A 25,823-nucleotide genomic window follows, 5' to 3' on the forward strand; every position below is an offset into this window, starting at 1 on the left:
TGTTTTAAAATAAAGCAGAATGCTGAATTTACTATGAATTAATGCTCAGAAACAAGGGCTTTGCAAGAATTAAACTGTATACTAGTCCTGAAGGAAGATGCAAAGACTTTTTCGTGGAAGATGTCTCATAGAGTTGAAACGAAACTTTAGTCAAACCTATGTGAAGTAAGTAAGATGTGTGTATTTGGTACTTTTTGCCATGTTATTTTAATTGAGAATATTTAATTTGTTATTTAACCTGAGGATACCTGAGCAAAGCCTGTCTAGCAAGGAATAATAGCATTTAAAGGGATGCACTTAAGAGAAACACTTGAGGCCTTTGTAGTGTGATGGAAAAAGCAACAGTCTGTCAGTTATTAGTTGCGTGACAGTGGTTCATTCCTTTGACCTCCTTGAGTCTTCATTTGTGATGTTGATTCAGAGTTGCTGTAAGGATTAAGTTATAAGTAAGGTAAAAGATTTATATAAATAAAATACAGGTAATGAGACTCCACAGACTTGAACTACAGCTACTAAGCATCAAAGCAAGTATTAGTTTTTCAATCAAATGGTGTACTTTTAATTTAGGTGACAAGTGTTTATTAAATGCCTGTGTCTACGTGCCATGCGCTGTTCCAGAAGCAGGTAATAAAGTAGTAAACAGAATGTACAAGGTCACTGCCTTTATAAAGTTCACATGCTAATGAAGGGGGGCAGTTAGCAAATAAGTAAGCAAGTAAGACCGTAATATAACAGATGTTAGTAAGTGCCATGGAGAAAAAAATAAAACAAGGTTAAGGTGGACAAGAAATTCTACTGAATTCTGTTTGAATACTGAATCATTTGTGAGTTTGTACAGAGAAGTTCCATGATCTCATTGATGTCTTATCACTCACTTTGACTATCGTATGGCCAATAGACTAGAGAAAGGCAAGGGAGGAGGCAGACAGTGGGTAGGATGCTCTCTGTGGAAACCTAGGCAAGAACACAGTAGTGGACAGCATCAGATGTGAGCAGTTCTGGTGATGAGAACTGGCTGTGTTGGGTATGCCTACACACCAAACACACACTGAATATGTCTATTTATACTGGAGGTGATACTGATGATTTGCTAATGGATGGCATGTGGATACAAGAACAAGGAAAATACATCAGAGATGATGGTAAGGTTTTTAGCCTGATCAATCTGAAGAATGGAGCTGCCATTTATTTATTTGGGGGGAAAGGGGAAGAGGGAGAGGGAGAGAGGTTCTCAAGGAGACTCCTCACTGAACACAGAGCCCAATGTGGGGCTCGATCTCACAATCCTGAGATCATGACCTAAGCCGAAACCAAGAGTCAGATGCTTAACCAACTGAGCCACCCACGTGCCTGGAGTTACCATTTAAACTGAAATGAGGATGCTACTAGGGAAGCAGATTTTGTGGTGGGGGGGTGGCGATGGGATGGGTGGGAATCAAGAGTTCGGTCTGGGTGAATATCAGTGCAGACACCCTGACTGGCAGAATTAGACATTAAAGGGGGAGACGAATTTAACATCGTGAGACAAAATGACCAGAAAGAGAGATCAATGAGGCCTGCGGACTAGCCACTGAGGCACACCCAACTTCAGCTGGGGAGACAAGGAACCTGCTAAGGAGAAGCAGCCAGTGAGGTTAGAAGAGAATAAAAGGGAGAGGTATCCTAGAAGCCAATGGAAGAAAGAGTTCAAGAGGAAGGGTCAAATGCTGGCAGACAGGTTACATAAGATGAGGCTGAAAACCAACCACTGGATACAGCAATGTGGATGTCACTGATGACCTTGACAAGAGCTGTTTTGGTGAAGTGGTGGAATGGAAAGCCTGATTAGAATGGTCTCAAGAAAAAAAAGTACGGCCAGTGGTAAGCCAGACGACTCCTAGGAGTTTTGTTGTAAACAGAGGCAGAGGAATGGGAAGGCATTTGGACGAGGATATGGAACTGAGAGGTGTTGTTTTACATTCTTACGATGGGAAAGGTAATAGCATGCCGCTATACTAATGAGAAAGACCCCCGTAGGGAGGGAAGATTGGTGATGAAAGAGGGAAAGGGAATGACTGCTAGAGCAAGGTCCCTAAGCACCTGAGGGCAGATGAACCAATGCACCCACAGAGGCCGGCCTCAGGCAGGCGCCCAGGGAGCTCATTCACGGGAACAGGGAACACACGGACCAAGACACAGGTAGAACAGTCAACGTGTGGCAGAGGTCATGCTTCCATTTTTCTCAGTGACATACACAGTGAGGACATGAACTGACAATGGGGCACGGGAAGCAGGTGTTAGAGATGTGGGAAGTTGAAGGAGGGAGAGGTATGGAAAAAGTTGTCTAGGAGACTAGAGAGGACTGCTGGACAAATGAGAAGACAGAGTATTTTAGTGTCAATTGAGGGCTCCTTGGAGGTTAACTGTCAATTTCACATATCATTAGCCCCTATCTAAATTAGGACACTTTTCTGTAATTCGTTTTTTTCTGAGATGGAGTTAACTACTACTCGACTTAAATCTCATATAAGTAAAATAAAAAGTTACAAAGATAAAAAAATATATCTATGTATATATAACCTCTTTTTTTTTTTTTGGCCTTTGGTATTTATCACCATACCAATTATTCATCACTCAGGTATAAGGTACTAGTTAAGAATACAAAGATAAGTAAAACTCATACGGAATCTACTCTTTAAAAGCTTCCATCTCCAATTATTTTAAGCAGATAAAAATTTACTAAGACAGTAAAAAAATTACTCTCATGTTTTATTTTAAATGGCATAAACTTAACCTTTGCATGGTTCAAATGGCACTGTTACATTTTAATAATAATGGCATTCTTCTTACCTGTGTATCTGAAGGTAAAGCTGGTGCAATGTAGAGCAAGAATCAGAGAGTAAAGGAAGAAATTCCTAAAATAAAACAACTCTATTCATTCTTTGTATGCACTATGCTTTTCTAACCCATATTCTCTCACAAAGGCATGCAAAAGAAAATAAAATCCTGGATATACCACGAAAAAAAAAAAAAGGTTTTTGCATGAGAATAAAAAGGAGGATAAGGCTAAGCACCTAATTTGCAGCTAAAACTATCACCACAACCACAATTAACAGCTATCACGTACTGAGTACCTACTAAGTGCTCAGTAGACATGTAGCAAATAACCTTAGGTATATCACTTTATTTCATTTTAGCCCTCTCAAAAATCTTATGACATATTATTATCCCCATTTCACAGAATAGAAAGCTAAAGAATCAAGTAACTTGATCAAGTCACATAGCAAAAAACCGGTAAGGCTAGGATTCAAGTACAGCTGTGACTCCTCCATTATGGCTAGGCTATCTCTTAGGAAGTAAAATAAACAGTTCTTATTGTATTATAGGATATAGAAAAAAGCTGATGATTAACTTTTAAAAATCCAAGATTCCTCTGATAGAAAAGGACTGATTTAAAATGGCATAATTAGGCGTAATTTTGCCTCCTACACACCAAACAAATGGGTATGGGTATGGTAACTCCCCATCAAGTGCCATTGGTGCCAGGACCCTCCCACCAACGGGCCTCTGCCACTGACTTACAGGTCCTGCAAGCGCAGGAAGCTAGGGTCAGAGCAGCCAACTATGTAAGTGGCGGCTGCCCAGCAGGACCCATTCGGGAGCACCCCGAATAGGCTGGCAATGTGTCAGCAGTCAGTGTGCCTGCCACGTAATTTTGACTATAATAAAGTCATTGGAGATCCTTATCTTTTCCTCCAAAAGAAGGAAGAAAGGTTAAAGATAAATTCAACAGGGACAGAGTTTTTTTTTTTTAGTCACCAATATGTATTACTAATGATATTTCTTTGGCTGTTACAAGCATTCTCTGCTTTTCTCTCCAAATAATCTGCCTTGACAACTTATCTACTCTATTCATATATCTTCAATTATCACTGCTATCCTGATGACTCCCCAATATGCAAGTCTTCTTAAAATTAGTATACAATCTGAAACCTTTGGACATTTCAACTATAATAATTAAAAAATTTAAAGATATGGTAGAAGTAATTTATAAACAGTATTCAAAGTCAAACTGAATTACCATCTGAAAATTGACTTGTGCTTATATAGAAGTAATTTTATTTATATTTATTTATATTTATAAAATAAAATTATTTATACTTAAAGAAATAATTTTTCCAGAGAATTTCATAAAAATAACATGATGATAGCAACTTAAATATTTAAATGCTCAACATTTAATATTTAAAAAGAAGCCTATAAAATATATTCTTCACAAAATAACTTCAAAAGATTGTTTTTGGCAGTAATGACAAAAGCAGGACAATTTATAACTTATTGTGGATCTCACATTTACACATTATAAAAAATAAGCCTTACCTTGGTATAGTGCAAAAGAGAGTTGGCAAAGAAACGACACAATTTGAGTGTTTTCTGAAATAATCTATAGTCAGCATTATCCTGTTCCAAAAAAGGAAGAAAGCATAATAAATAAGAATATGAAATCTGCTAAACTTGTAAATGAGACAATATTTTCTAAAAAGATCTCTTAATAAAGAGTAAAAACATTTTCCAAGCAAACATAATTCTTCTCTGAATTGTTGTTACAAGCAACACAAACACTAAATGACAGAGATGTTTCAAAAAATTAAACTCTATTGAAAAGAAATTTTAAGTTATAAAGCAAAAGAGGTAGGTGATCATTCCTGGTTGATCTGAAAGTTAGAGAAATTTAAATACCTTATTGCTCTTTGCAATATGGAGACCAACAGACAGTCAAAAGAAAAAGTCTCAAATCAATACAAGAATGAGATATGAAAGAAAACAGGGAAAAGGTAGTATGAGAAGGCAGTTCACAGAAAATACAAATTGTCAATAAACTAATATTGAAAAAATTCAAATTACAACCTAATTACTTATCTTTTGAGGGAAAAGGGGGGGATGGCTTTTTGATTAGCAAATATGAAAACTGGTAATATCCCAAAGTAGCTGAAGAAGTGGGGTAACAGGCACTTGGTTTTACCATTCCTGGGAGCTGAAGATAATATACTCCTTGCATTATTTTTTCTTTAAATTTTTTATTGTTATGTTAATCACCATACATCATTAGTTTTTGATGTAGTGTTCCATGATTCATTGTTTGTGCATAACACCCAGTGCTCCACGCAGAACGTGCCCTCTTTAATACCCATCACCAGGCTAACCCATCCCCCCACCCCCCTCCCCTCTAGAAACCTCAGTTTGTTTTTCAGAGTCCATCGTCTCTCATGGTTTGTCTCTGTCTCCGATTTGCACCCCTTCATTCTTCCGCTCCTGCTTTTTTTTTTAACATATATTGCATTATTTGTTTCAGAGGTACAGATCTGTGATTCAACAGTCTTGCACAATTCACAGCGCTCACCATAGCACATACCATCCCCAATGTCTATCACTCAGCCACTCCATCCCTCCCACCCCCCACCACTCCAGCAACCCTCAGTTTGTTTCCTGAGATTAAGAATTCCTCATATATCAGTGAGGTCATATGATACATGTCTTTCTCTGATTGACTTATTTCACTCAGCATAACACCCTCCAGTTCCATCCACGTCATCTTGCATTATTATTAAAAACTAAAGTGTTGAATCCCCTTGATCCAGGAGCAGTTCCACTTCTGGAAATATACACTATAGAAATACTAGCTAGCACAGAAATGCAATGCAACTATTTGGATAAACTATTTTTATATAGTGAAAACTGAAATGAACAAAATATCTGTCAACAAATTCAAGGTATTTTCATAAACTGTAATCACAACAGAACTATTAAAAATTTAAAAAAATAAATAAGTAAAAGTGTGTGTTGTGTTAATATTTGCTTCCTAACCCCACAAAAATAAGTCAAAACTTTACCCGTGGCTCTCTCTAGAAAATAAAAGTAGGATTTCACTTTCCATGTTAAATATTTCTGTAATGTGTGAGGGTTTTGTGAGTATGTATTACATTTGTAAACTGATAAAACAGTGGCTGTGTGTATGCAGAGGAGGTAGAGATTGGAGTCATCCTACCTGGATTGAAATCCCGGCCCTACTACAACTACTACGTACCTTGGGAAAGTTATTAAACCTCTCTGTAAGATTGCAATGTGTGGCTTATACTACAGTTTATTGTGAGGTTTAAAGTATCCGACACTTAGGCACCTAAACTCAATAAATATGGGTTGTTTCTTCACTCCAATATGTTAATACACACTATAATCCAAAAAGCTTAAATTAGTACCATAAAATTAAGTCAAATAAATACCTTACTGTCTTTAATTAGGAGAATAATTTCATATGAAATAACATATCTTAGCTTTAATGTTAACTATGATTTCTTTCCAATATAGCAAAATCTTAAATAAACCAATCAAAACAGAACTGGATGATCCATTAATTAAATATGACCCTTCATTTTGACCTTTATTAACAATATTTGGAAATAGTTAATTTCCTCACCAGAAATAGGTTAGATGAAAATTCACCTTCTCTGATAATAATAAACATGAATTTTCTTATAGAGTGCTATAGAAGCTTAAAAGTACAGAGTTTAAGATGAATCTACACTGACCATATAATATACTCAATAAGAAATCTTAGGCTTAGATGTCATATCACAAGAAATCTTCCCTGACTTCATGAATGGGTTCCTACCTTTACTCCCATTAGCCAATATCCAGTTCTCCAAAGATCACACCATTCTCTAACTACCTGTTTATTTTTCTCCCAGCCTAGACTGTAAATGGTTGAGGTCAGAAAATCTGACTTACACAGAATAAGAACTCTGGAAATGCTTATTAAGTGAATGGCTCATTCATAATGGTTCATTCAAGGGAAAATTGCACAAGGTTTGGTTGAAGGATCTAGTTTTACTTCATTACTAAGCATACTGATTAAATCCTGAGCTTTTATTTTGACATTTTCAAAAATCAAGTGTATAATTTATAATCCCATCTTGATATACTGAATAATTTAAAAGAGAAAGTATGTAGGGGCACCTGGGTGGTTCAGTCAGTTAAGCGTCTGCCTTTGGTTTGGGTCATGATCTGGGGGTACTGGGATTGAGCCCCACATCCGGCTCTCTGCTAAGCAGGGAGCCTGCTTCTCCCTCTCCCTCTCAATGCATGTGCTCTCTCTCAAATAAATCTTTTAAAAAAATTTATATTTATATATTTATATTTATAATAAGCTATATATTTATGTAGAAAAATATGTTTATTTTCTAAATAGCAATTTCTACAAGCATCATATGAACAAAGGTAGCAATTACAGTGGAAATTAAATTTATATTAATTGCCTTACAAATAAATTTCCCTTTTTTTTTAAGATTTTATTTATTTATCGGACAGAGAGAGAGAGACAGCAAGAGAAGGAATACAAGCAGGAGTAGTAGGAGGGAGAAGCAGGCTTCCCGCTGAGCAGGGAGCCCGATGTGGGGTTCGATCCCAGGACTCTGGGATCATGACCTGAGCCGAAGGCAGACATTTAACCGACTGAGCCACCCAGGCACCCCAAATTTCCCTATCTTTATAGAAAAACTAAATCATTGGTGGTTAAAAAACTGTATGTTAAAAAACCTAATACAATATTCTCTTTTTGAAACCAGTTTCAAAACTTAATAGAGAATACATGTCAATCTCATAGGTTGAAATGTATCTCTCAAAAAGATATGTTACAGTCTTAATCCCCAGTACCTCAGAATGTGACTTTATTTGGAAATAGGGTCATCACAGATATAATTATTTAGGTAGCAGCTAGACTGGAGTAGGTATACCCTCATTTCAGTACAACTGGTGTCCTTATAAGATGATGGGAAGATGCAGGGAGAGAACAGCACATGATGATGGAGGCAGAGAATGGAGTTCTCCAGCTGTAAGCCAAGGGATGCCAGGGACACCAGAAACTAACAGAATGGCATGGAGGAGACTCTACCCTACAACTTTAAAAGAACATGGTCCTCCTGAGACATTGCGGATTTCTCTCCTCTAAACTGTGGGAGAATAAATTCTGTTTTAAGGCACTCAGTTTGTGGTAATTTCTTATGGCAGCCCTAGGAACCTAATACAGGGACTGATACATCTGTATGCTTTCATACTTAGCATATTAGCTATTAAATCTGGTGGTTTTATTTTGATGTGGTTTTTTTAAATAATTTTTTATTGTTATGTTAATCACCATACATTACATCATTAGTTTTTGATGTAGTGTTCCATGATTCATTGTTTGTGCATAACACCCAGTGCTCCACACAGAATGTGCCCTCTTTAATACCCATCACCAGGCTAAACCATCCCCCCACCCCCTCCCCTCTAGAACCCTGTTTGTTTTTCAGAGTCCATCGTCTCTCATGGTTCATCTCCCCCTCCGACTTACTCTGTACTTCTGAAACAAATAATGCAATATATGTTAAGAAAAAAAAAAAAGAAGAAGAAGATAGCAGGAGGGGAAGAGTGAAGGGGAGTATTTTGATGTTTTTGAAAACTGCTTGGAAGACTTAAAAAAATGGTTTCATTCTATGGATAAAGAAGATGTGGTATATATACACAATGGAATATTATGCAGCCATCAAAAGGAATGAGATCTTGCCATTTGCAACAACGTGGATGGAACTGGAGGGTGTTATGCTGAGTGAAATAAGTCAATCAGAGAAAGACATGTATCACATGACCTCACTGATATGAGGAATTCTTAATCTCAGGAAAGAAACTGAGTGTTACTGGAGTGGTTGGGGGTGGGAGGGATGGGGTGGCTGGGTGATAGACATTGGGGAGGGTATGTGCTACGGTGAGCACTGTGAATTGTGCAAGACTGTTGAATCACAGTTCTGTACTTCTGAAACAAATAACGCAACATATTTTAAGAAAAAAGAAAAAGAAGAAGATAACAGGAGAGGAAGAAAAGGGGAGTATGTCAGAGGGGGAGACGAACCATGAGAGATGATGGACTCTGAAAAACAAACTGAGGGTTCTAGAGGGGAGGGGGGTAGGTGGATGGGTTAGCCTGGTGATGGGTATTGAGGAGGGCACGTTCTGCATGGAGCACTGGGTGTTATGCACAAACAATGAATCATGGAACACTGCACCAAAAACTAATGATGTAATATATGGTGATTAACATAACAATAAAAAAATTAAAAAAAATGGTTTCATTCCTCAATAAATATCAATAGTGAACAGCAGAGGGCGCTATGACTCAGAATTTAGAGTTCAGAAAGGAACAGACCATCTCAAAACTCCATTTTAGGCAACGGACTGTGAATAGTGCTACTCACTTTACCAGTCCCAAATTTTCACAGGGAAAAACATGAAACAGGAAAGTTCATAATGGACAGTTAGGAAAGCTTATAATGTAAATTCTTTGATTTCTGCATACAAGCGGTTTATATAAACTGAACTTTGTGTACAAATAGCCACCCTGGTCAGGCACCCTCAGGACTTCTCCTTTCTCTTGCACTATACTGTTGCTTGGGCTTGCCCATGTGTCTCCTGTCCAAACCTCTTCTAATCTTACTCTCCCAGCCACAACACAAGATACTCAACCAAATGCCTCCTCCTTCCAGGAGGGTGAGGGGACTGGCAAGGGGACCAATGGAAGGAAGTGGTGGTGGAAGAGAAAGGATGTAAGAGGTAAGAGAAAAAGAAGAGAAACAAGAAGGAAAAGGTCAGCCCCTTCCTAAAGCTACTCCTCAGTTCCTTTTTACCCACTTCAGAACTGCTTTTCAAACTTCCATCCTCCCCATGGATCAGTCCTTCCAGATCAGCTCTGCCCCAGGAGTTGCAACCAGTCTTTAGGAAAGGGAGGAACGCTTACACATCCACCCCCCAGCTGCTGGGTGGGGAAGAGCCCAGGTACAAAGGAATTGCCTGTAGCTGCTAGCAAGTCCACAATGGGAAGGGAGGTTACTGTTACTTTACGGGAGAAATATTTCACTCATTTCCCATTGAAATTATTACATACAACTCTTAGGTCCTGAGTACTATTAATGCTATAATTTAGAGCCATTATGAGTTAAATAAAACTTAAAGGGCTAGTCTGAGAACAAAAGGCACTATGTATAAAATTGTTATAGGGAAATGAACTATTAATTCCCAATAAACTTGTTATAAATTTTTATAATACGTTTCATAAATGGGATGCCAATTCAACACTATAACTTTTTGAAATCAAAATAAATGTAAGTAAGTGCGCATCAATTTGAGAACACTGATACATACACACAGTTACATATAACATCACTACAGGTTGCAACAGATTGGTGAAGAACAGGCCAACTGTGGCTATATTAGACAACCTTAGACAAATAAAGGACTAAGGAGTTAGATTTTTGACATAGGGTAGAAAAGAATGAAAGGATTCTGAGGAGAATGCTTCATAAACATGCCCCCTTACATAAAAGGGGGGTGGGCAGAAACAGCTAGTTTCTAGAGGGAATAAGAGCAGGTAGGAGTCTAATGCAATGTTTGGGGTGAAAAGTATGGGCTGTAAATAATCCTAGATTGAAAAAACAACAACAAAAAATTAGAACCCTTTTAGGTAAACTGATCCACAGATTCAAATGAGATTTAGTAACTGCTAAATGCATAAAGAGCTATTGTCCAATGTGCTATTCGACTATACTTTACCTGTGCATCTGACTGTGTCATCTGCTCAGCTAACTGTAAACAAGAATGGAAGGAAAAAAGAATGTCTTCACACAAGCTGGTGATTATATCTCTGTGTTTCAGCTGACTCCTTATAACCGACTGGTGCTTAAGGCTCTGCCTAAATGAATAAAAAGAATACAATCACAAGTAACACATCAAGTAACATAGGACCATAAAAATATGACTTGAAGTAACATGTAAAAATCACAATGCATCATATATATTAGACATGACATAATCAAGATGTGCTGATGGTACCTCTGAAGCTGTCATGTTACCTTATTAAGTGGCTAATTTTTTACTTCTCCTTATAAAATATTAATTGAACTCTTACTAACGTTCCAGGTATTCTGCTAGGCCCTAGGGATGGAGAAGTGAAAGAAGTCACACTCTCTGCTTTGTCTGCATGGAACTTCTGGTCTAGTACAAGAGAGAACATTAAATAATTTTAAGAATAATTAATTACAGTTGTAATAAATGCTAAGCTAGAAAAGTCCAGGATGCTACAGTAGAGAGATCTAAAATAACTTGTTCTCAGGGTAAGAATATCAAAGAACGCTATCATGACGATGTAACCCTTCAGCTGAGAACTGAAAGATAAGCAGGAGTCAGCAAGGTGTAGAGTATGGAGAAGAGCATCCCGGGAAGAGGGAAAGAGTAGTGAGAAGACCCTGGGATAGGAGTTTGAGGAAATAAGACCAGGGAGAGCAGCAGAAATGCGCTGGTGAAGAAGGCAGAGGCCAGAGAGGATTAGGTTGTAACTCTTAGTAAAATGGGATGGATTTTTTTTTTTTTAAAGATTTTATTTATTTATTTGACAGAGAGAGACACAGCGAGAGAGGGAGCACAAGCAGGGGGAGTGGGAGAGGGAGAAGCAGGCTTCCCGTGGAGCAGGGAGCCCAATGTGGGGCTCGATCTCAGGACCCTGGGATCATGACCTGAGCCGAAGGCAGACGCTTAATGGCTGAGCCACCCAGGCGCCCCTTGGGATGGATTTTAAGCAGTAGAGTGACATGCTCTAACTGACATTTTCAAAAGATCAGACTGAACACTGACTAGCAAATGAATTGGAAGAGGACAAGAATAGAACACATTCAATGGTAATGATGGTGATGTGGTAATTCATTGGGCACTCACTACATGCCATGCAGAGTTCTTAGCATTTCATATCGATAAACTCAATTAATTCTCACTATAAACCCACCAAGAGGCATGTGGGTGGCTCAATTGGTTAAGAGTCTGCCTTTGGCTCAGATCATGATCCCGGGGTCCTGGGACTGAGTCCTGCATTGGGCTCCCTGCTCAGCGGGGAATCTGCTTCTCCCTCTCTCTCTGCCCCTTCCCCCTGCTTGTGCTCTCTCTCTCAAATAAATAAAATCTTTTTAAAAAAATAAATAAAATAAACCCACCTAGAAAGTGCTATTTTAATTACTCCCATTTTTGGATAAGCAAATTAAGGTTGAGGGAAGATAACCAAATTTCCCAAGTGTTCAGGAAGAGTAAATGATTTCAAAATGGATTCAAGCACATGCAGAATGGCTCTGGGTTGACATTTTTAACCACTGCACTATTACTTTTTGACAAGTTAATGATCTCCTGGTGGTGCAAGAAAAGCACCCAAGACCTAAAAATATTACATTGACCTTTGATTTTTATGCATGTGTATAAAGTAGAGGTTCTCAGCCATTTTTACATCTCAAATCTACCCCTTCCCACCCCCAGGAATCTGATGAGCACTATGGGCACTCTCCCTGGCAACCTTTCATAATGCTCTAGCTAAAATTACTTTATAAATGGAATTAAACTTGAACAACTCAATGGCATATAATAAAGGGATTATATTCAGCTCTAAGTATAATGATTAATTTATCTAAGCCCGGAAATAAACACCTGATGGGTTAAATAACAGTAGCAGTAGGCAAGTGGTTAAGGCCAATGGCCCATTATTTCAAAAGTACTAGTGGGAGGCAAACCATAAGAGACTAACTCTAGGGAACAAACTGAGGGTTGCTGGAGGCGAGGTGGGTAAGGGATGGGCTAAATGGGTGATGGGCATTAAGGAGGGCACTTGTTATGAGCACTGGGCATCATGCAAGTGATGAATCACTAAATTCTACCCCTGAAACGAATAATACACTATATGTTAACTGACCTGATTTTAAATAATATCTTGAAAAAGAAAAAAAAAGTATTAGTAACAAAGTAGAGCTTCTTTTTTAAATTTTAGAAGCAGCAGAGTAAAGAGGTCCAATTTGGTTTAGGAGCTACATGTACAATATCTGGATTAATCAGCAGCAGTGTGAGGAAACATTATTTATACACACCCATACAAAATGTTTTAAATGCAATCTAAAAAACTTATGAATAATTTAGATTTTGGATATGGAAAATATATTACAAAAAGTAAAAAAGCAAAGGAAAAAAACTTACTTAATTATAAATTTCCAAGTATTGGCATGAAACGCATGGTCCATACCGGAAATAACAGAGCAGATATCCAACAATGAATGAATAACTACAAAAAAAGATAACAGAACTCTTAGGACATTCAAATGTCATATGGGGTGAGTTTCTCCTATATTTAAAATTATCTACTGATCAATTTTGACATTTATTAAAATAGGTAATGCAGTTAGAAAAAAATCTTTCAAAATAATTTTTAAAAAATAAGTGTCATACTTTTGATTTATGGTTTTTACAAATTACAGAAAATTAATTTTTGATGTTTACACCTACCTAAATAAAACTAAATGACCTAAATAAACTAAAATGTTCAGTAGAATAAAAGTTGTACCCTATTATAATTGAAATATTCTATAGATATTCTAATCCAAAATGACAAAATAAGCTGCAAAGGAAAGAATACCAAACAAGGAAGAATTATAGCAAATTGGCACAGTATTTATGAAAGGCTTCTACTCTTTCATTTTATTTGTAAAAATGGCCAGTGACTTCCCTTTCTGTGTCCACACTCCTGGGCAGTTCCCTTCCACATTGATATGGGGCTTAGCTATATGACTTGCTTTGGTCAACAGGATAATAATAACTATAAGGCCAGTAAAGACTTAAAAAGTGCTTGCACACTGGGGCTTGTCCTCTCCTGATGATGACCCTGAGGCCGCCATCAGGTGACCGAGCCCAGGCTAGCCTCCTGGATGATGTGCCACACATGGCCAGCTCAGTGCTTCTGCCTCTGCCAACAGCCAGATGTGATGAGGTCACTGACTGCAAAAACACGAGTGAACGAGCCAGTTGTACCATGGGGAGCAGAGAAAGCTGTCCCAGCTGAGCCCAGCCTAAACTGCTGACTCAACAGAATCATGAATAAATAAAGCAGTAGGTGTTTTAACCTAATAGATTTTGGGGTAGTTTTTTACAGAGCAACAGGTACCTGATACACTGCACAAAACAAACTTACCTCTTTATACAGAAGCTATAAATGAAATTTTTGTCCTTATACATTACTGTTTTTCAAACTCTGGGTTATAATGCATTGTGAGTGATAAAATTATGAAGTAGCAATCAGCAATTCTTTAAAAATGAAACAGAATATAATGGAGTACATTACATATAAAATAGGTATTATTTTACATATAATAAATAAATGTATATATTACATAGTAAATACACGTTCATGAACATACACATACATATGCAACTATATGTGCTCTAGAAAGAAATGCAAACTTCATTTCTTACTGAATTACGGTTTAAAAACTCTGAAAGCTACTGCCTCAGTATCTGGACTACTTTAGAAGGTATAAAGTTGCATGACTTTTTTTGTTAATCACTGTGGAAAAATCATGTATGGTGAACTTTAACTGAATATACAAATCTATGTTAAGGCATCACATATCAATTTTATAAATTCTAAAATTTAGAAGATTAAGAATTTATCAGGTAGGATTTAAATTTTTTTATACATAATGAGTAAAATACCACAAAGCATTAGAAACAATGTTGGGTTCAATAATTTAATGGATATACAGTTTAGTAAACATATGTCACATACTAAGTAGGAAGTTTTCTCACTTACCTATTACCATATTCAAAATATCATCATTTTCATCTACTAAAGGGTCCATGCAAACCATATCCAGTAGTTCCATTAGCTGCTTTTGAAGAGAATAGGCCTCCTTGAAAAGAGCCTGGAGAAGGTCTGAAACTAGGTGTAAATGCCCAGAATAGACAGATTCACTATCCTGATCACAAATAAAAATGAGAGAAATAGCAAATCATAAAAAAGATCAAGAGACAAATTTACTTTAACTCATTCCATCAAAGCTCGTAACTTCAGTGCTTTCTACTGAATCACATATTTACTCATTAAACAAATGTTTAGTGACCATTCGTTATATATAGTGTACTTCAAGAGACGCAGGCATGTATAAAGCATGATCTCTGATTTCCGAGACCTTGCAAATATAGAACTAAAAGGGAGATACATAAGGTTTGGTGAGGTACATGACTTTTAGCACCCTATCACCAAAGAGAAGCATTAGTTAAACCAGTGATTTTATTCACCCAATGAATACCAGTACCAAAACTGCCTCCGACCCACAAATCCTAGGCCAGCTTTTATGGCGTAAAGCTGCCTCAGGAATGTAGAGATGGACTACAAAAGGGCTGTGTCCTTTTATAGGCACCTAATCATTAAGGAATTCATCTGATCCACCAATATCATGACAGAACAATTTCAGGATTCCTGTGACTCACAAATCCCTATCTCTTCTTTCTTTATAGAAAAGAAAAACAACAAAACAACAAAAACAAAACCGCAAAAGCCCATTTTTAATCAGTTCCTTACAACCACTTATTTTGAAACAAATATTTATATACAGGCACACCTCAGAAATATCACAGGTTCAATTCCAGACTACTGCAATAAAACGAGTTAAAGTTTTTGGTTTCCCAGTGCATATAAAAGTTACGTTTATATTACACTGTAGTCTATTAAGTGTGCAACAGCATTATGTTGGAAAAAAAAAGTATATACCTTAACAAAAAATATTTATTGCTAAAAAATGCTAACCATCATCTGAGCTTTCAGCAAATCACAATCACTGATCCACACATCACTATAACAAATAATGAAAATGTTTGAAATATTGACAAAATTACAAGACTGTGACAAAGAAACACAAACAAGCAAATGTTAGAAAAATGGCACCAGCAGACTTGATGGACACAGGGTTGCCACAAGCCTACAATTTGTAAAAAAACACAATATCTGCAAAGTGCAATAAAACAAAGTATGCCTGGGGGCGCCTGGGTGGCTCAGTCGTTAACCTAACATTAAGCACCTTAACGACCCTCCCCAGGGTCCTGGGATCGAGCCCCGCATTGGGCTCCCTGCTCAGCAGGAAGCCTGCTTCTCCCTCTCCCACTCCCCCTGCTCCTATTCCCTCTCTTGCTGTGTCTCTCTCTGTCAAATAAATAAAATATTTAAAAACAAACAAAAAAAAACACCAAAGTATGCCTGTACATGGTTCTTTGTTCTACTTTACTCCAGTAATACAGGCTAATATGTAAAATCTTACATGCAAACACTATTTTCCTCAGCCTTTTTGCCTGTGGATTTCAGGCCATTTAAAGTATACTTAGACTGATTACTTACCTTACAATGTACAAATGTACTTTTGATTACATGTAGGACTGAGGAGGGAAGACTGTGAATGTTTTCTAGAATGATGGATTCCTGTGTGACACAGACATGCTGAACACATCCTGTAAGAGCTGCTAAGAGCTGAACCATTGTCTGGAAATAAGGAGAGAAGTTTCATTCACAGTATGTTTTTGTTCACAAACATAGAAAGGTATCAGACATGCCAGGTACTAGGGATACAGGAGTGAACAAAATGGACACTCTATTCCTTCTTCATTGAACTTCTGTCTATCAGAACTACAAATATTAGAACAACTGGCTAGCCATTTGGTTTAAAAAAAAAACTCAGAATCCTAACCCACACATCAAAGCATATGGCAGGTGTTCTAAGTATAAGCTTTGAAATTATAGGTAGGGCAAGATACCCTGATCACTTGTCTTATATAAGTTTGGTGTTTACTCAGCATAAAAAAATACAAAATTTATTTTTTTGCATTCATTTATTTAATTCTATAAATTTAATTCCACCATTGGGCCACTATATAAAGGATATATAGCTAATTAGTATCAGTATAAAAATTCTTACACTGTTTAAGCTCTTCCCCTATACCCTTTCTAATAAATTTGACATACTTGCAAAATATTCCTTAGAGTGGTCTGGATTTCTAAATTATGGCTTGATAGTCCTCTGGCTTGACTGGTTAACTCGTACATCATGTCATCAAATAATTTCACTGTCTGTGAAAAGTAAGCATGTTATAAAGAGGAGTAACAGAAAACACTAGAAAGGGAAGACATATCTTTAAAGAAAAAAAAAATCAGACAATTTTCTGCTAGTAATAGCCATGGGATATTATCTAGCTTAAAAACTGCACGTACTAAAGTAAACAATATATATGTTTTTATATATATGAAGTAGTCATATAACACAATCTTTTAAAAGCTTCAGGTTGAAATTGATTTCTTTTCCATTTCTGTGGTTTGACTCTATTTAATAAAATAAAATAAAATAAAATAAAATCACTCGAAGTTAATTTTTTGGTGCTGTAACAAAGGTTAAGTGCTACTCTACACAATAAAAGTTGGTGGTCTTAACCAATCAATATTCATATGGATATTTATAAGGGTATTTTCTGGGGGTAATGCTGAATTACCTATTTACTTGCGTTCTAAACAGTTCGCCTTTCTGATCAACTCAAAATACCATTCCTGGGTTAGAGGTACTGTATGTGACCTTAGAACTAAGTTTTTTTTGTCTGTGAAGTTAGCTACCCTAAGATCTAAATACTCAGATTTTTCTAAACAATTTAAATGGCCTAAACACTGCAAGAATAACAACACAATGTAATTAAAGAGGATATTGTTTCCCAAAGGCAAGCTAATCCTCAGCATCCTTATTTTAATCTATATAACAGCTGGATCTTTTTCTGGTGGTCAAGAACAAATTCTAAGAAACTTTTAGATAGAGAACAATCAAATGAATATGAGTAACAGGAATTTTGATGATTATCTGCTTCAAAGCTAAACTTAAAAATCATTAAAAAAAGTTTCATTTTTTGCACAAAATACCTTTAATTCCTTCAATTAAAAAAAAATGCCTGTGCTTTTCAGAGAAAAAGTATACCATATATATCTAAAAGGTAATAGGAACTAGGTAGAGTAAAAGATAATGTAGTTGGTGAACTTAATGTTTTCTCTTGGTTATTTGATTTTACCAACATTCCAGCCTTTTTTTTATTCTAAGCCTTCTTTAATAAAATTTGGCTCCAGGGGCGCCTAGGTGTCTCCAGCTCTTGGTTTTGGCTCAGGTCATGGTCTCACGGTTGTGAGATCAAGCACTGTGTAGGTCTCTACACTCAGCAGGGAGTCTGCTTGGGATTCTCTCTCCCCCTCTCCCTGTGCCCCTCCCCCACACTCGCTCCTGCACACACTCTCTCTCTAAAATAAATAAATAAATCTTTTTAAAAAATTGGCTCAATTTTTCTAAACAATGAAATTTAACAATTATTAATAAACTCTACAGAGAAGATCTTAGCTAACTTCATCACTCATCCCAGATATTCATTGAATTGCTTTAAAATACAGTACTTAAAATTAGCTACAAATAATGTAAATTCAATTAGTAAAGGATCTATATTACTTAAAATTATAATAGTTTTTAACCACCTAATGATCACACTAACACCATCATGTTCTCACATGAGATCTATTTCTTACTAAATTATTTGTATTTCAAATATGTCTGATACATTAGGAAAAAAGGAGCCACAGTTAATAAATGATCTAAAACTGAGGCTAGATTTAAACAGCCTTTATAACATGTAGACTGATTAAGATGATAATAGGACAATACCTTTGGCAGCGCTTGTGAGAAGAAAGTCTCTTCCAGCGTCAGGTGGTTCATATGAGGTAAAAACATTTCCACGATAATTTTCAGAATTTCTATAAAGCAAAATAGAAACATATTTTATAAGAATATTAAGTCATGTCAGCCAACAAAGATCACTGCCCCTTCCCCAAATGCAAGAATATGTAAGTACTACCAATCTGAAGCTTTGTACAATTTCAAAATGCCATTTTCTATGTAGAAAAACTATGTTTATTATTAAAAGATTTTACTGGGACACCTGGGTGGCACAGTTGGTTAAGCGGCTGCCTTCAGCTCAGGTCATGATCCTAGGGTTCTGAGATCAAGTCCCACATCGGGCTCCTTGCTCAGCAGGGAGCCTGCTTCTCCCTCTGCCTGCCACTCCCCCTGCTTGTGCACTCTGACAATTAAATAAATAAAAATATTTTTAAAAATTTATTTATTTGAGGGGCGCCTGGGGGGCTCAGTCGTTAAGCGTCTGCCTTCGGCTCAGGTCATGATCCCAGGGTCCTGGGATCAAGCCCCACATCGGGCTCTCTGCTCTGCGGAAAAGCCTGTTTCTCCCTCTCCCACTCCCCCTGCTTGTGTTCCCTCTCTCACTGTGTCTCTCTGTCAAAAAAATAAATAAAATCTTTAAAATAAATAAATAAATAAAAATTTATTTGAGATGGGCGCGCGTGCGCGCACACACACACACACACACACACACACACACACACAGGAGGGGAGGAGAGGGAGAGGAAAAGGGGGAAGCAGACTCCCTGCTGAGCAGGGAGCCCAAGACAGGACTCGATCCCAGGACCCTGAGATCGTGACCTGAGCCAAAGGCAGACACTTAACCTGAGCCACCCAGGCACCCCTACGTAGAGAAACTATTAAGTATCTGAAATAATAACAAGAAAATAAAAACAAAAAAATCTGTATGTCTAGCCTTTGAGGACCACTTAAAGGATGTGGGTACATCTACTGAATAGAATTTGCTTTCATTAAAATTATTATTCGAGAGCATTTAAAACCATGAAAAAATATTTCCAATACTTTAAGGTTAAATGACCAAGCTTCCAAAATAGTATAATCCCAATCTTAATATATATAAACATGTATATACAAAGAATAATAGCCTGGCAAGAATGTATAGAATCGAGATGAGAATGTTCTATACCAAAATCTTAACCATTTCAGATTAATGGATGTTTCATTATCTTTTCTGATTTTCTGCACGTTTCAAATTTTCTACAGTGAATATGTATAAATATTCACTGTAGAAATATATATACTCAGGAAAAAAAATTATTACTTAAAAAAATCAGACCCAACAGGCAACATAGATTGAAAATTATAAATATCCACAATCAAGTGAAATGTAAATAGAATAAGGTAACTCAAAATGAGTAAATTGTGTAGTCTAGTCTTTAATCCATCTCTTCTCCTAACTAAATAGGTAAATAAATAAGCCAAATAAGATTAAAGAACAGAGAGAAGATGATAAAGTCAACCTGAAAGCAGACTGCAAATTATGTTTTATATGAGTCTAACCAGTTTAACAACAAACATTTAAAATTTCAATGCGCTTATATGGACATTATCAATAGTTCTCGTATCCATCCAAAATAGAATTTAAAACTTTAAGTACGACTACTTGAAGGAATTTGGTAATTTTAAGTAACTGAAATTTACAGTCTGTAACACTACTAGAATACACTTGAAGGGAATATGAAACTGTATCGATATATGTAGGACTCAGACCTTCATGACATCAAAGTAAATCAAACAATTAAGATAATTTTACTTACGAATATGCTCAATCCAGTTGTCAGAATGCTGATACATAGAGTAAAAAAATTAAGGAAGATACCAATATTACAGTAATAGGATATTCACTGCTAAGAATAAATCTAAAAAGCAGCCTTCTTGAAGTTTAGGCAATGATCAGTAAGAAATTGAAATTAAACTCAAATTACTGGCTTAATTTTACTTTTAAAAATTTAATGTTCTTAGGTAAACAAACTATAATATAATGAAAATACTCCAAGGAAACACTTTCAAAATTGAGCAGGGATAAAATTGTCTTTTCAAACTATGTGTAGTTGACATTCTTTTGACAGAGGAACAGTACTATAATAATCCATGGATTTCTGGTTTCTAAAACAGGAAAGACATTTCTTCCTCCTTCAAACCTCTCCAGTATTCTATTTGCACCTGTATTAAGTCCCTCAACACTTTCTATCTTCTTTTCACATTACTTGTGTGCCTCTTATGAAGCTTAGCAGACTGAAATTCTTCTGCACATAGCAGACACTTATAAATGTGACAATAAATTATCCTACATCCTTACAAAAGTTAGCAGTAATCACATTATAAATTGTATACTTGTATACCACCAAGAATTGTTAGAAATTTCTTATTGTAAAATAAGTATTAAAGAATGTGTCAGCAAGGAAAGTGAACAAACTATATAACTCCATCACAGTAATACAAGAATTGATTCTTCTTCTGACATCTTACTTTGCATATATTAATTTTACAGCAGCAATCAAAATGAGGTATAGTCATTAACTCATTTTCTTTAGTTCAATAGGGTTGAATTTGTCTTACAGAAAAATTTCAACAAAGGTCAAAAAAATTCTAACCCCTTCCAAAATTAAACCTAATTTATGATTATGTAGACATGCAGGTAAAGACTGGAAAAGAGTATGTAAAAGGCAAAACATAAAAGTAATGTTTGGGTGATGTGACTATAATTTATTAAAAACTTATCTGTTGAAAAGTGTTGAAAACTGGGAGAAGAACAGCTTTAGTTTCTTTTGAATGTTAAGTCTGAGATGCAAAACCAAGTGGGAATGTTGACTTTCAATTACTGAAGTTCCCCATAAGCTTGAGGGGGGAAAAGAGGAACCATGTTCCTTATCTTTGTTCCCCCAAAGGCTAACACCCTGCCTGGTATGTACTATGTCCCCAGTAAAGGTTTTGGAGTAAGGATGGCTATGTGTTTTCCAAATCAAAATCCTTGAGGAAAGCCATTCCGAATCTGCACAATGACTAAGAAAAGCCTTTGGAACCTAAGTGGGCTTTTGCCAATGCCTAAGCACGTAACTTCTACATAACGGTAATATGTATATTTGCCTTTAGATGTAAAAAATTATTTGAGACTCTCTAAAGTGAAGGTCATTTTTTTAAGTGTAGCTTTATGTTGAAGGCGACCTCAAATATGTTAAAGAAAAAATTACTTTTTAACATGGGAGGACTGGGTTCCAGGCACATTTACAAGAAAAATAGTATGCACTTGGACAACGGAGGCATTAAGTAACTCAAACTCAGCAGGTGAAAGCCAATTACAAAAGGAAGCAACTCCTTGTAACCAACAACAAAGGAAAGAGGTCCGAGAAGAGGAAGAACATTTTTATTTACTGGACATCTTTTACATACTTGGCACCATGGCAGATCTACGTCCTTTAATTCCCGTAATACTGAGAAAGGTATCCATATTCACCATCCGTCCTAGAGGTAAGAGCTCAGAGCGTTATCTCTTTACCTCATCCAGCTATTAGGAGTCAGAGCTCACCTCACAGATCAGGTCTGAGTGCTTGCCTCCCCCGCTGTCCCAAACAAAGGTATTTACACTTAATTGCACGTGACGAGTACAGAAAAACTTAAAAGGCACAAAGGAATGGAAGAAAACGCCACATCCACTGCCAAAATCAGGGCGGAACACCAGCGCGAACCCTTCCAGTGCCAAAGGGAGGCATGCCTTCGGTCTGGGCAGCCATGGTCCCCGCTCGCCCTCGTCTCCCTCGCTTACTCATCTCGCCCATCAGCGAGGCAAGGAGAGGGTTCAGGCCTCAGCAACACTACACGGCCGGGCGGCGAGTGTACGAGACCGGAGAAAAGTTGGGAGACCTGCCCCACAGCCCTCAGTGGGGGGAGGTGACAATGAAGGATATAAGGAGCCGAGGCAAGACAGACGGCAGTTCCCGGCGGCACAGCTCCTCCGGCCAGCTGCTTAATTCTTCCAGAGGAACAGCGCTCGCCGGGGCCGCGCGTTCCTGAGACATGTTTCGCCAACCAGCACAGCTTCAAACCAGTCCCGCCACCGCCAAGACCGGAAACTCCCGCCCTCCCGGCAGGCCTTGCGAGCTCTCGGCCGGCACCAGTACCATAGAGAGGAAGCGGACTGCGTTCCTCGTGAGCTCGAGCCGCGCGCGTCTGGGAAGGGAGCCGGGCTTGTCTGGCCCGCGGAGGACTCGACTCACAGCTGCGCGCTTTTCATTCCGAGGGTCCGGCGTGGCGTGGGGTTTCTCAGCGCCGGGCGCTGGGACCTTCCCGGGCTGCGAGCATTCTCAGGTCTGGATGGCTGGAAACGGTTGCAGTGAGGCGCTTAGAGGAGGTGAAGGCGGAAGACCCCAGATTTGCTACCGTCTGTTCCATGGGGCTTTGAGATTGAGCATCTGGGGTCACGGTTGACCTGGGACTTGCAGCCAGAAATGATTCCAAGGCCCAGGGCGCGGTTGGGTAGATAGAAACAGGCACCTTTCTACCCACTTCACTATGCGACCCGACTTTGTACGTCTCGTGTAATGGAAATAAAGACCCTGCCTGCCAGAGTTGTGCAAATTGAAGGAAATAAATATATAAAGTTATCTAACACGATAAATACTGTGAAGAGTTTTGGTAAAGTTTGGTAAAGTTGCTTCTACTTTCTAGGGGACTCCAGGGGACTCAGTCAGTGCCCTTATTTTGTTTCTCTAAAACCAAATTAATCTTTACTAATTACTCCAAAATGCTCCTATTCCCATACCCTTGGGGCTGCTGGTCTTTGCTAAATGTTTGTAGCTAAGGTCATTTGGATGAATTACGCACACCATATCCGTGCTTGTTTTTAAAGGGGTTGTCATTTACCAAAATAAAATCTTGAAGGCCTGTTACTTGAAACAGTAACAGACTGAAGTGAAGAGATTCTGACAGTTTTAGGAGGTAGGTATGTTTGGGCAAGATCATGATAGGTGAAAGACTTAAGTCAGGCTTGTCTTTTATGCCTGGCAATTTTGGACTTTTATGTTTTTTCGAGTTGTTCTGTTGTCCTTTTGTTTGTTTTTACAGTTTATTCTCTTCTCCATTTCTTGAACCCCGAAGGGTGTGTGTTATGTGTTTCTCTTTCTATCCCTCTCCCTTCACAGCTTTTACAGAAAAAGCAGCTGTATAGCGGAGGGGGGAAGGGGTGCTATTTAATGTTACATTTTAGTGAAATATATCATTTTGCCTTTTTTAAAAAACTTTTATTTCATTTGTTTATTTATTTTTAAGTAAGCTCTATGCTCAATGTGGGGCTTGAACTCGGAACCCCAAGATCAAGAGTCACATGCTGTACCAACTGAACCAGCCAGGTGCCCCTCATTTTACTTTTTAATAACAATTTTCTTTTTTTTCTCCAGAGCTAATTTGAAAGAAGAGCGAAGACCTCTAAAAAGTCATTTGGAAACATCTCTAAATATTGTAAAGAAAAATTAATCCTCAACAAAACTAACTGAATAATTGAAGCAGGTTATGTGTGTGTCATCAGTTCTATACAGAAATTGAAGAACCTTCCTTTGAATTTAAGGATTGTCTGCCTTTAATGAGAGGATGACTTTTCAATTTAATTTTACTATAGAAAACCATCTGGAAAATGAATCAACACCCCTTGGAGATGGAGCTTTGGCCCTAGATTCCTCCAAAGGCTCTTTAGTCTCAGAAAGTAAAAAAGGTAAACACAGGGACAGAAAATATTCTACAGAACAGTTTGACTGGCCTCAGGATCATTTGTTGGAACATAAGCCAGTGGGAAATGCAGCTGCCTCTCAAGACACCAACCGCTCACTCAGTACAGCAAACAGCTCAAGTAACTTGGAGCCACATGAAAAACATCCCTGCACGAGTGTTGCCAAAGAGCATCCTATGCCTAAAGATTTAAAGAAAGTGTTAGAAAACAAAGTCGTAGAGACATTACCAGGTCCCCAACATGTTAATGTATCAATAGTGAAAACCATCTTGTTGAAAGAGAACTTCCCTGGAGAAAATATAGTTTCACAAAGCATTTCTTCTCACTCTGATCTGATTACAGGTGTTTATGAAGGAGGCTTAAAAATCTGGGAATGTACCTTTGATTTGCTGGCTTATTTCACAAAGGCCAATGTGAAATTTGTTGGGAAAAAAGTGTTGGATCTTGGCTGTGGATCAGGGTTGCTGGGTATAGTTGCATTCAAGGGAGGGGCCAAAGAAATTCATTTTCAAGATTATAACAGTATGGTGATTGATGAAGTAACCTTACCTAATGTAGTGGCTAACTCAACTTTGGAAGATGAAGGAAATGACATAAATGAACCCGATGTGAAAAGATGCAGGAAATCAAAAATAACACAAGAATTATGTAAATGCCGGTTCTTTTCAGGGGAGTGGTCTGAGTTTTGTAAACTTGTACTAAGTAGTGAAAAATTCTTTGAAAAATATGATCTCATTCTCACCTCAGAAACCATTTACAATCCAGATTATTACGGTACTTTGCACCAGACATTCCTTAGATTGTTAGATAAGAATGGACTGGTGCTCTTAGCCAGCAAAGCACATTATTTTGGTGTAGGTGGAGGTATTCATCTCTTTCAAAAGTTTGTGGAAGAAAGGAATGTATTTGAGACTAGAACACTCGAAATAATTGATGAAGGACTAAAGAGATTCCTAATTGAAATGGCTTTTAAGTAACTGAGTTATTGTCCACTCAGTGGTTCCTAAGTGAAATAAAAAGAATAACCAAAAACTTTTGAATGTTTGATTTCTGCTTTGCTATTATTTTTTTAATTATGATGTTTGTTTGTTTATATCCAAATAATATCCCAGCTATATTAATAACATGTACTTGCTAGAGGAGACTAGATAAATAGTGTTCTGAGCACTTGATGAGATCTGGGAGATTATTTTGTGGGAACATTTTCTGCTCTCTACCTTTATTCTATTTGGCCTTTCTACCATCTTTGATATTACATAATTTTTTTCTCAGGGAAACTTGACACTTTCTATTTTTTAGATTTTTTTTTAAGATTTGATTTATTTATATATTTATTTATTTGGGGAGTGGCAGAGGGAGAGGGAGAAGCAGGCTCCCTGCTCAGCAGGAAGCCCAATGGTGGGGCTCATCCGAGGACCCTGGGATCATGACCTGAGCCGAAGGCAGACACTTAACTG

General features: G+C 37.5%; 2 protein-coding genes across 4 annotated transcripts in view; one reads left to right on the plus strand and one right to left on the minus strand.

The window, feature by feature from the left end:
- Positions 1–22,668, minus strand: part of FIRRM (FIGNL1 interacting regulator of recombination and mitosis) — a 44,036-nt gene extending 21,368 nt beyond the window's left edge. The window contains exons 1-10 of one of the 2 annotated variants that reach the window (XM_028123050.2): positions 22,553–22,668; positions 20,405–20,444; positions 18,597–18,685; positions 16,877–16,981; positions 16,256–16,396; positions 14,675–14,840; positions 13,069–13,153; positions 10,618–10,756; positions 4,360–4,440; positions 2,830–2,894 (exon numbers count right to left, since the gene is read on the minus strand). In XM_028123050.2, coding sequence (XP_027978851.1) covers positions 2,830–2,894; positions 4,360–4,440; positions 10,618–10,756; positions 13,069–13,153; positions 14,675–14,840; positions 16,256–16,396; positions 16,877–16,981; positions 18,597–18,685; positions 20,405–20,444; positions 22,553–22,663 — 1,022 coding nt within the window. In that variant the 5' untranslated portion in view covers positions 22,664–22,668. Of the gene's footprint in view, positions 1–2,829; positions 2,895–4,359; positions 4,441–10,617; positions 10,757–13,068; positions 13,154–14,674; positions 14,841–16,255; positions 16,397–16,876; positions 16,982–18,596; positions 18,686–20,404; positions 20,445–22,552 lie in introns of those variants that run through there. The other variant, XM_088017087.1, reaches the window with a different exon arrangement.
- Positions 22,669–22,769: 101 nt separating this feature from the next.
- Positions 22,770–25,398, plus strand: METTL18 (methyltransferase 18, RPL3 N3(tau)-histidine). Of its 2 annotated transcripts, none has more exons than XM_028123056.1 (2): positions 22,770–22,995; positions 24,041–25,398. In XM_028123056.1, the coding sequence occupies exon 2, from the start codon at positions 24,231–24,233 to the stop codon at positions 25,341–25,343; it is 1,113 nt and encodes a 370-aa protein (XP_027978857.1). In that variant the 5' UTR covers positions 22,770–22,995; positions 24,041–24,230; the 3' UTR covers positions 25,344–25,398. The 2 variants fall into 2 exon arrangements, with proteins under 2 accessions (XP_027978857.1, XP_027978859.1); XM_028123058.1 differs by having other exon boundaries at positions 22,770–22,952.
- The last annotated feature ends 425 nt before the right edge of the window (positions 25,399–25,823 follow it).

Source organism: Eumetopias jubatus, unplaced genomic scaffold (assembly GCF_037043125.1).
Source record: "Eumetopias jubatus isolate StellerSeaLion01/CBP00866 unplaced genomic scaffold, mEumJub1_p1.0 scaffold_12, whole genome shotgun sequence".
NCBI lineage: Eukaryota > Metazoa > Chordata > Mammalia > Carnivora > Otariidae > Eumetopias > Eumetopias jubatus.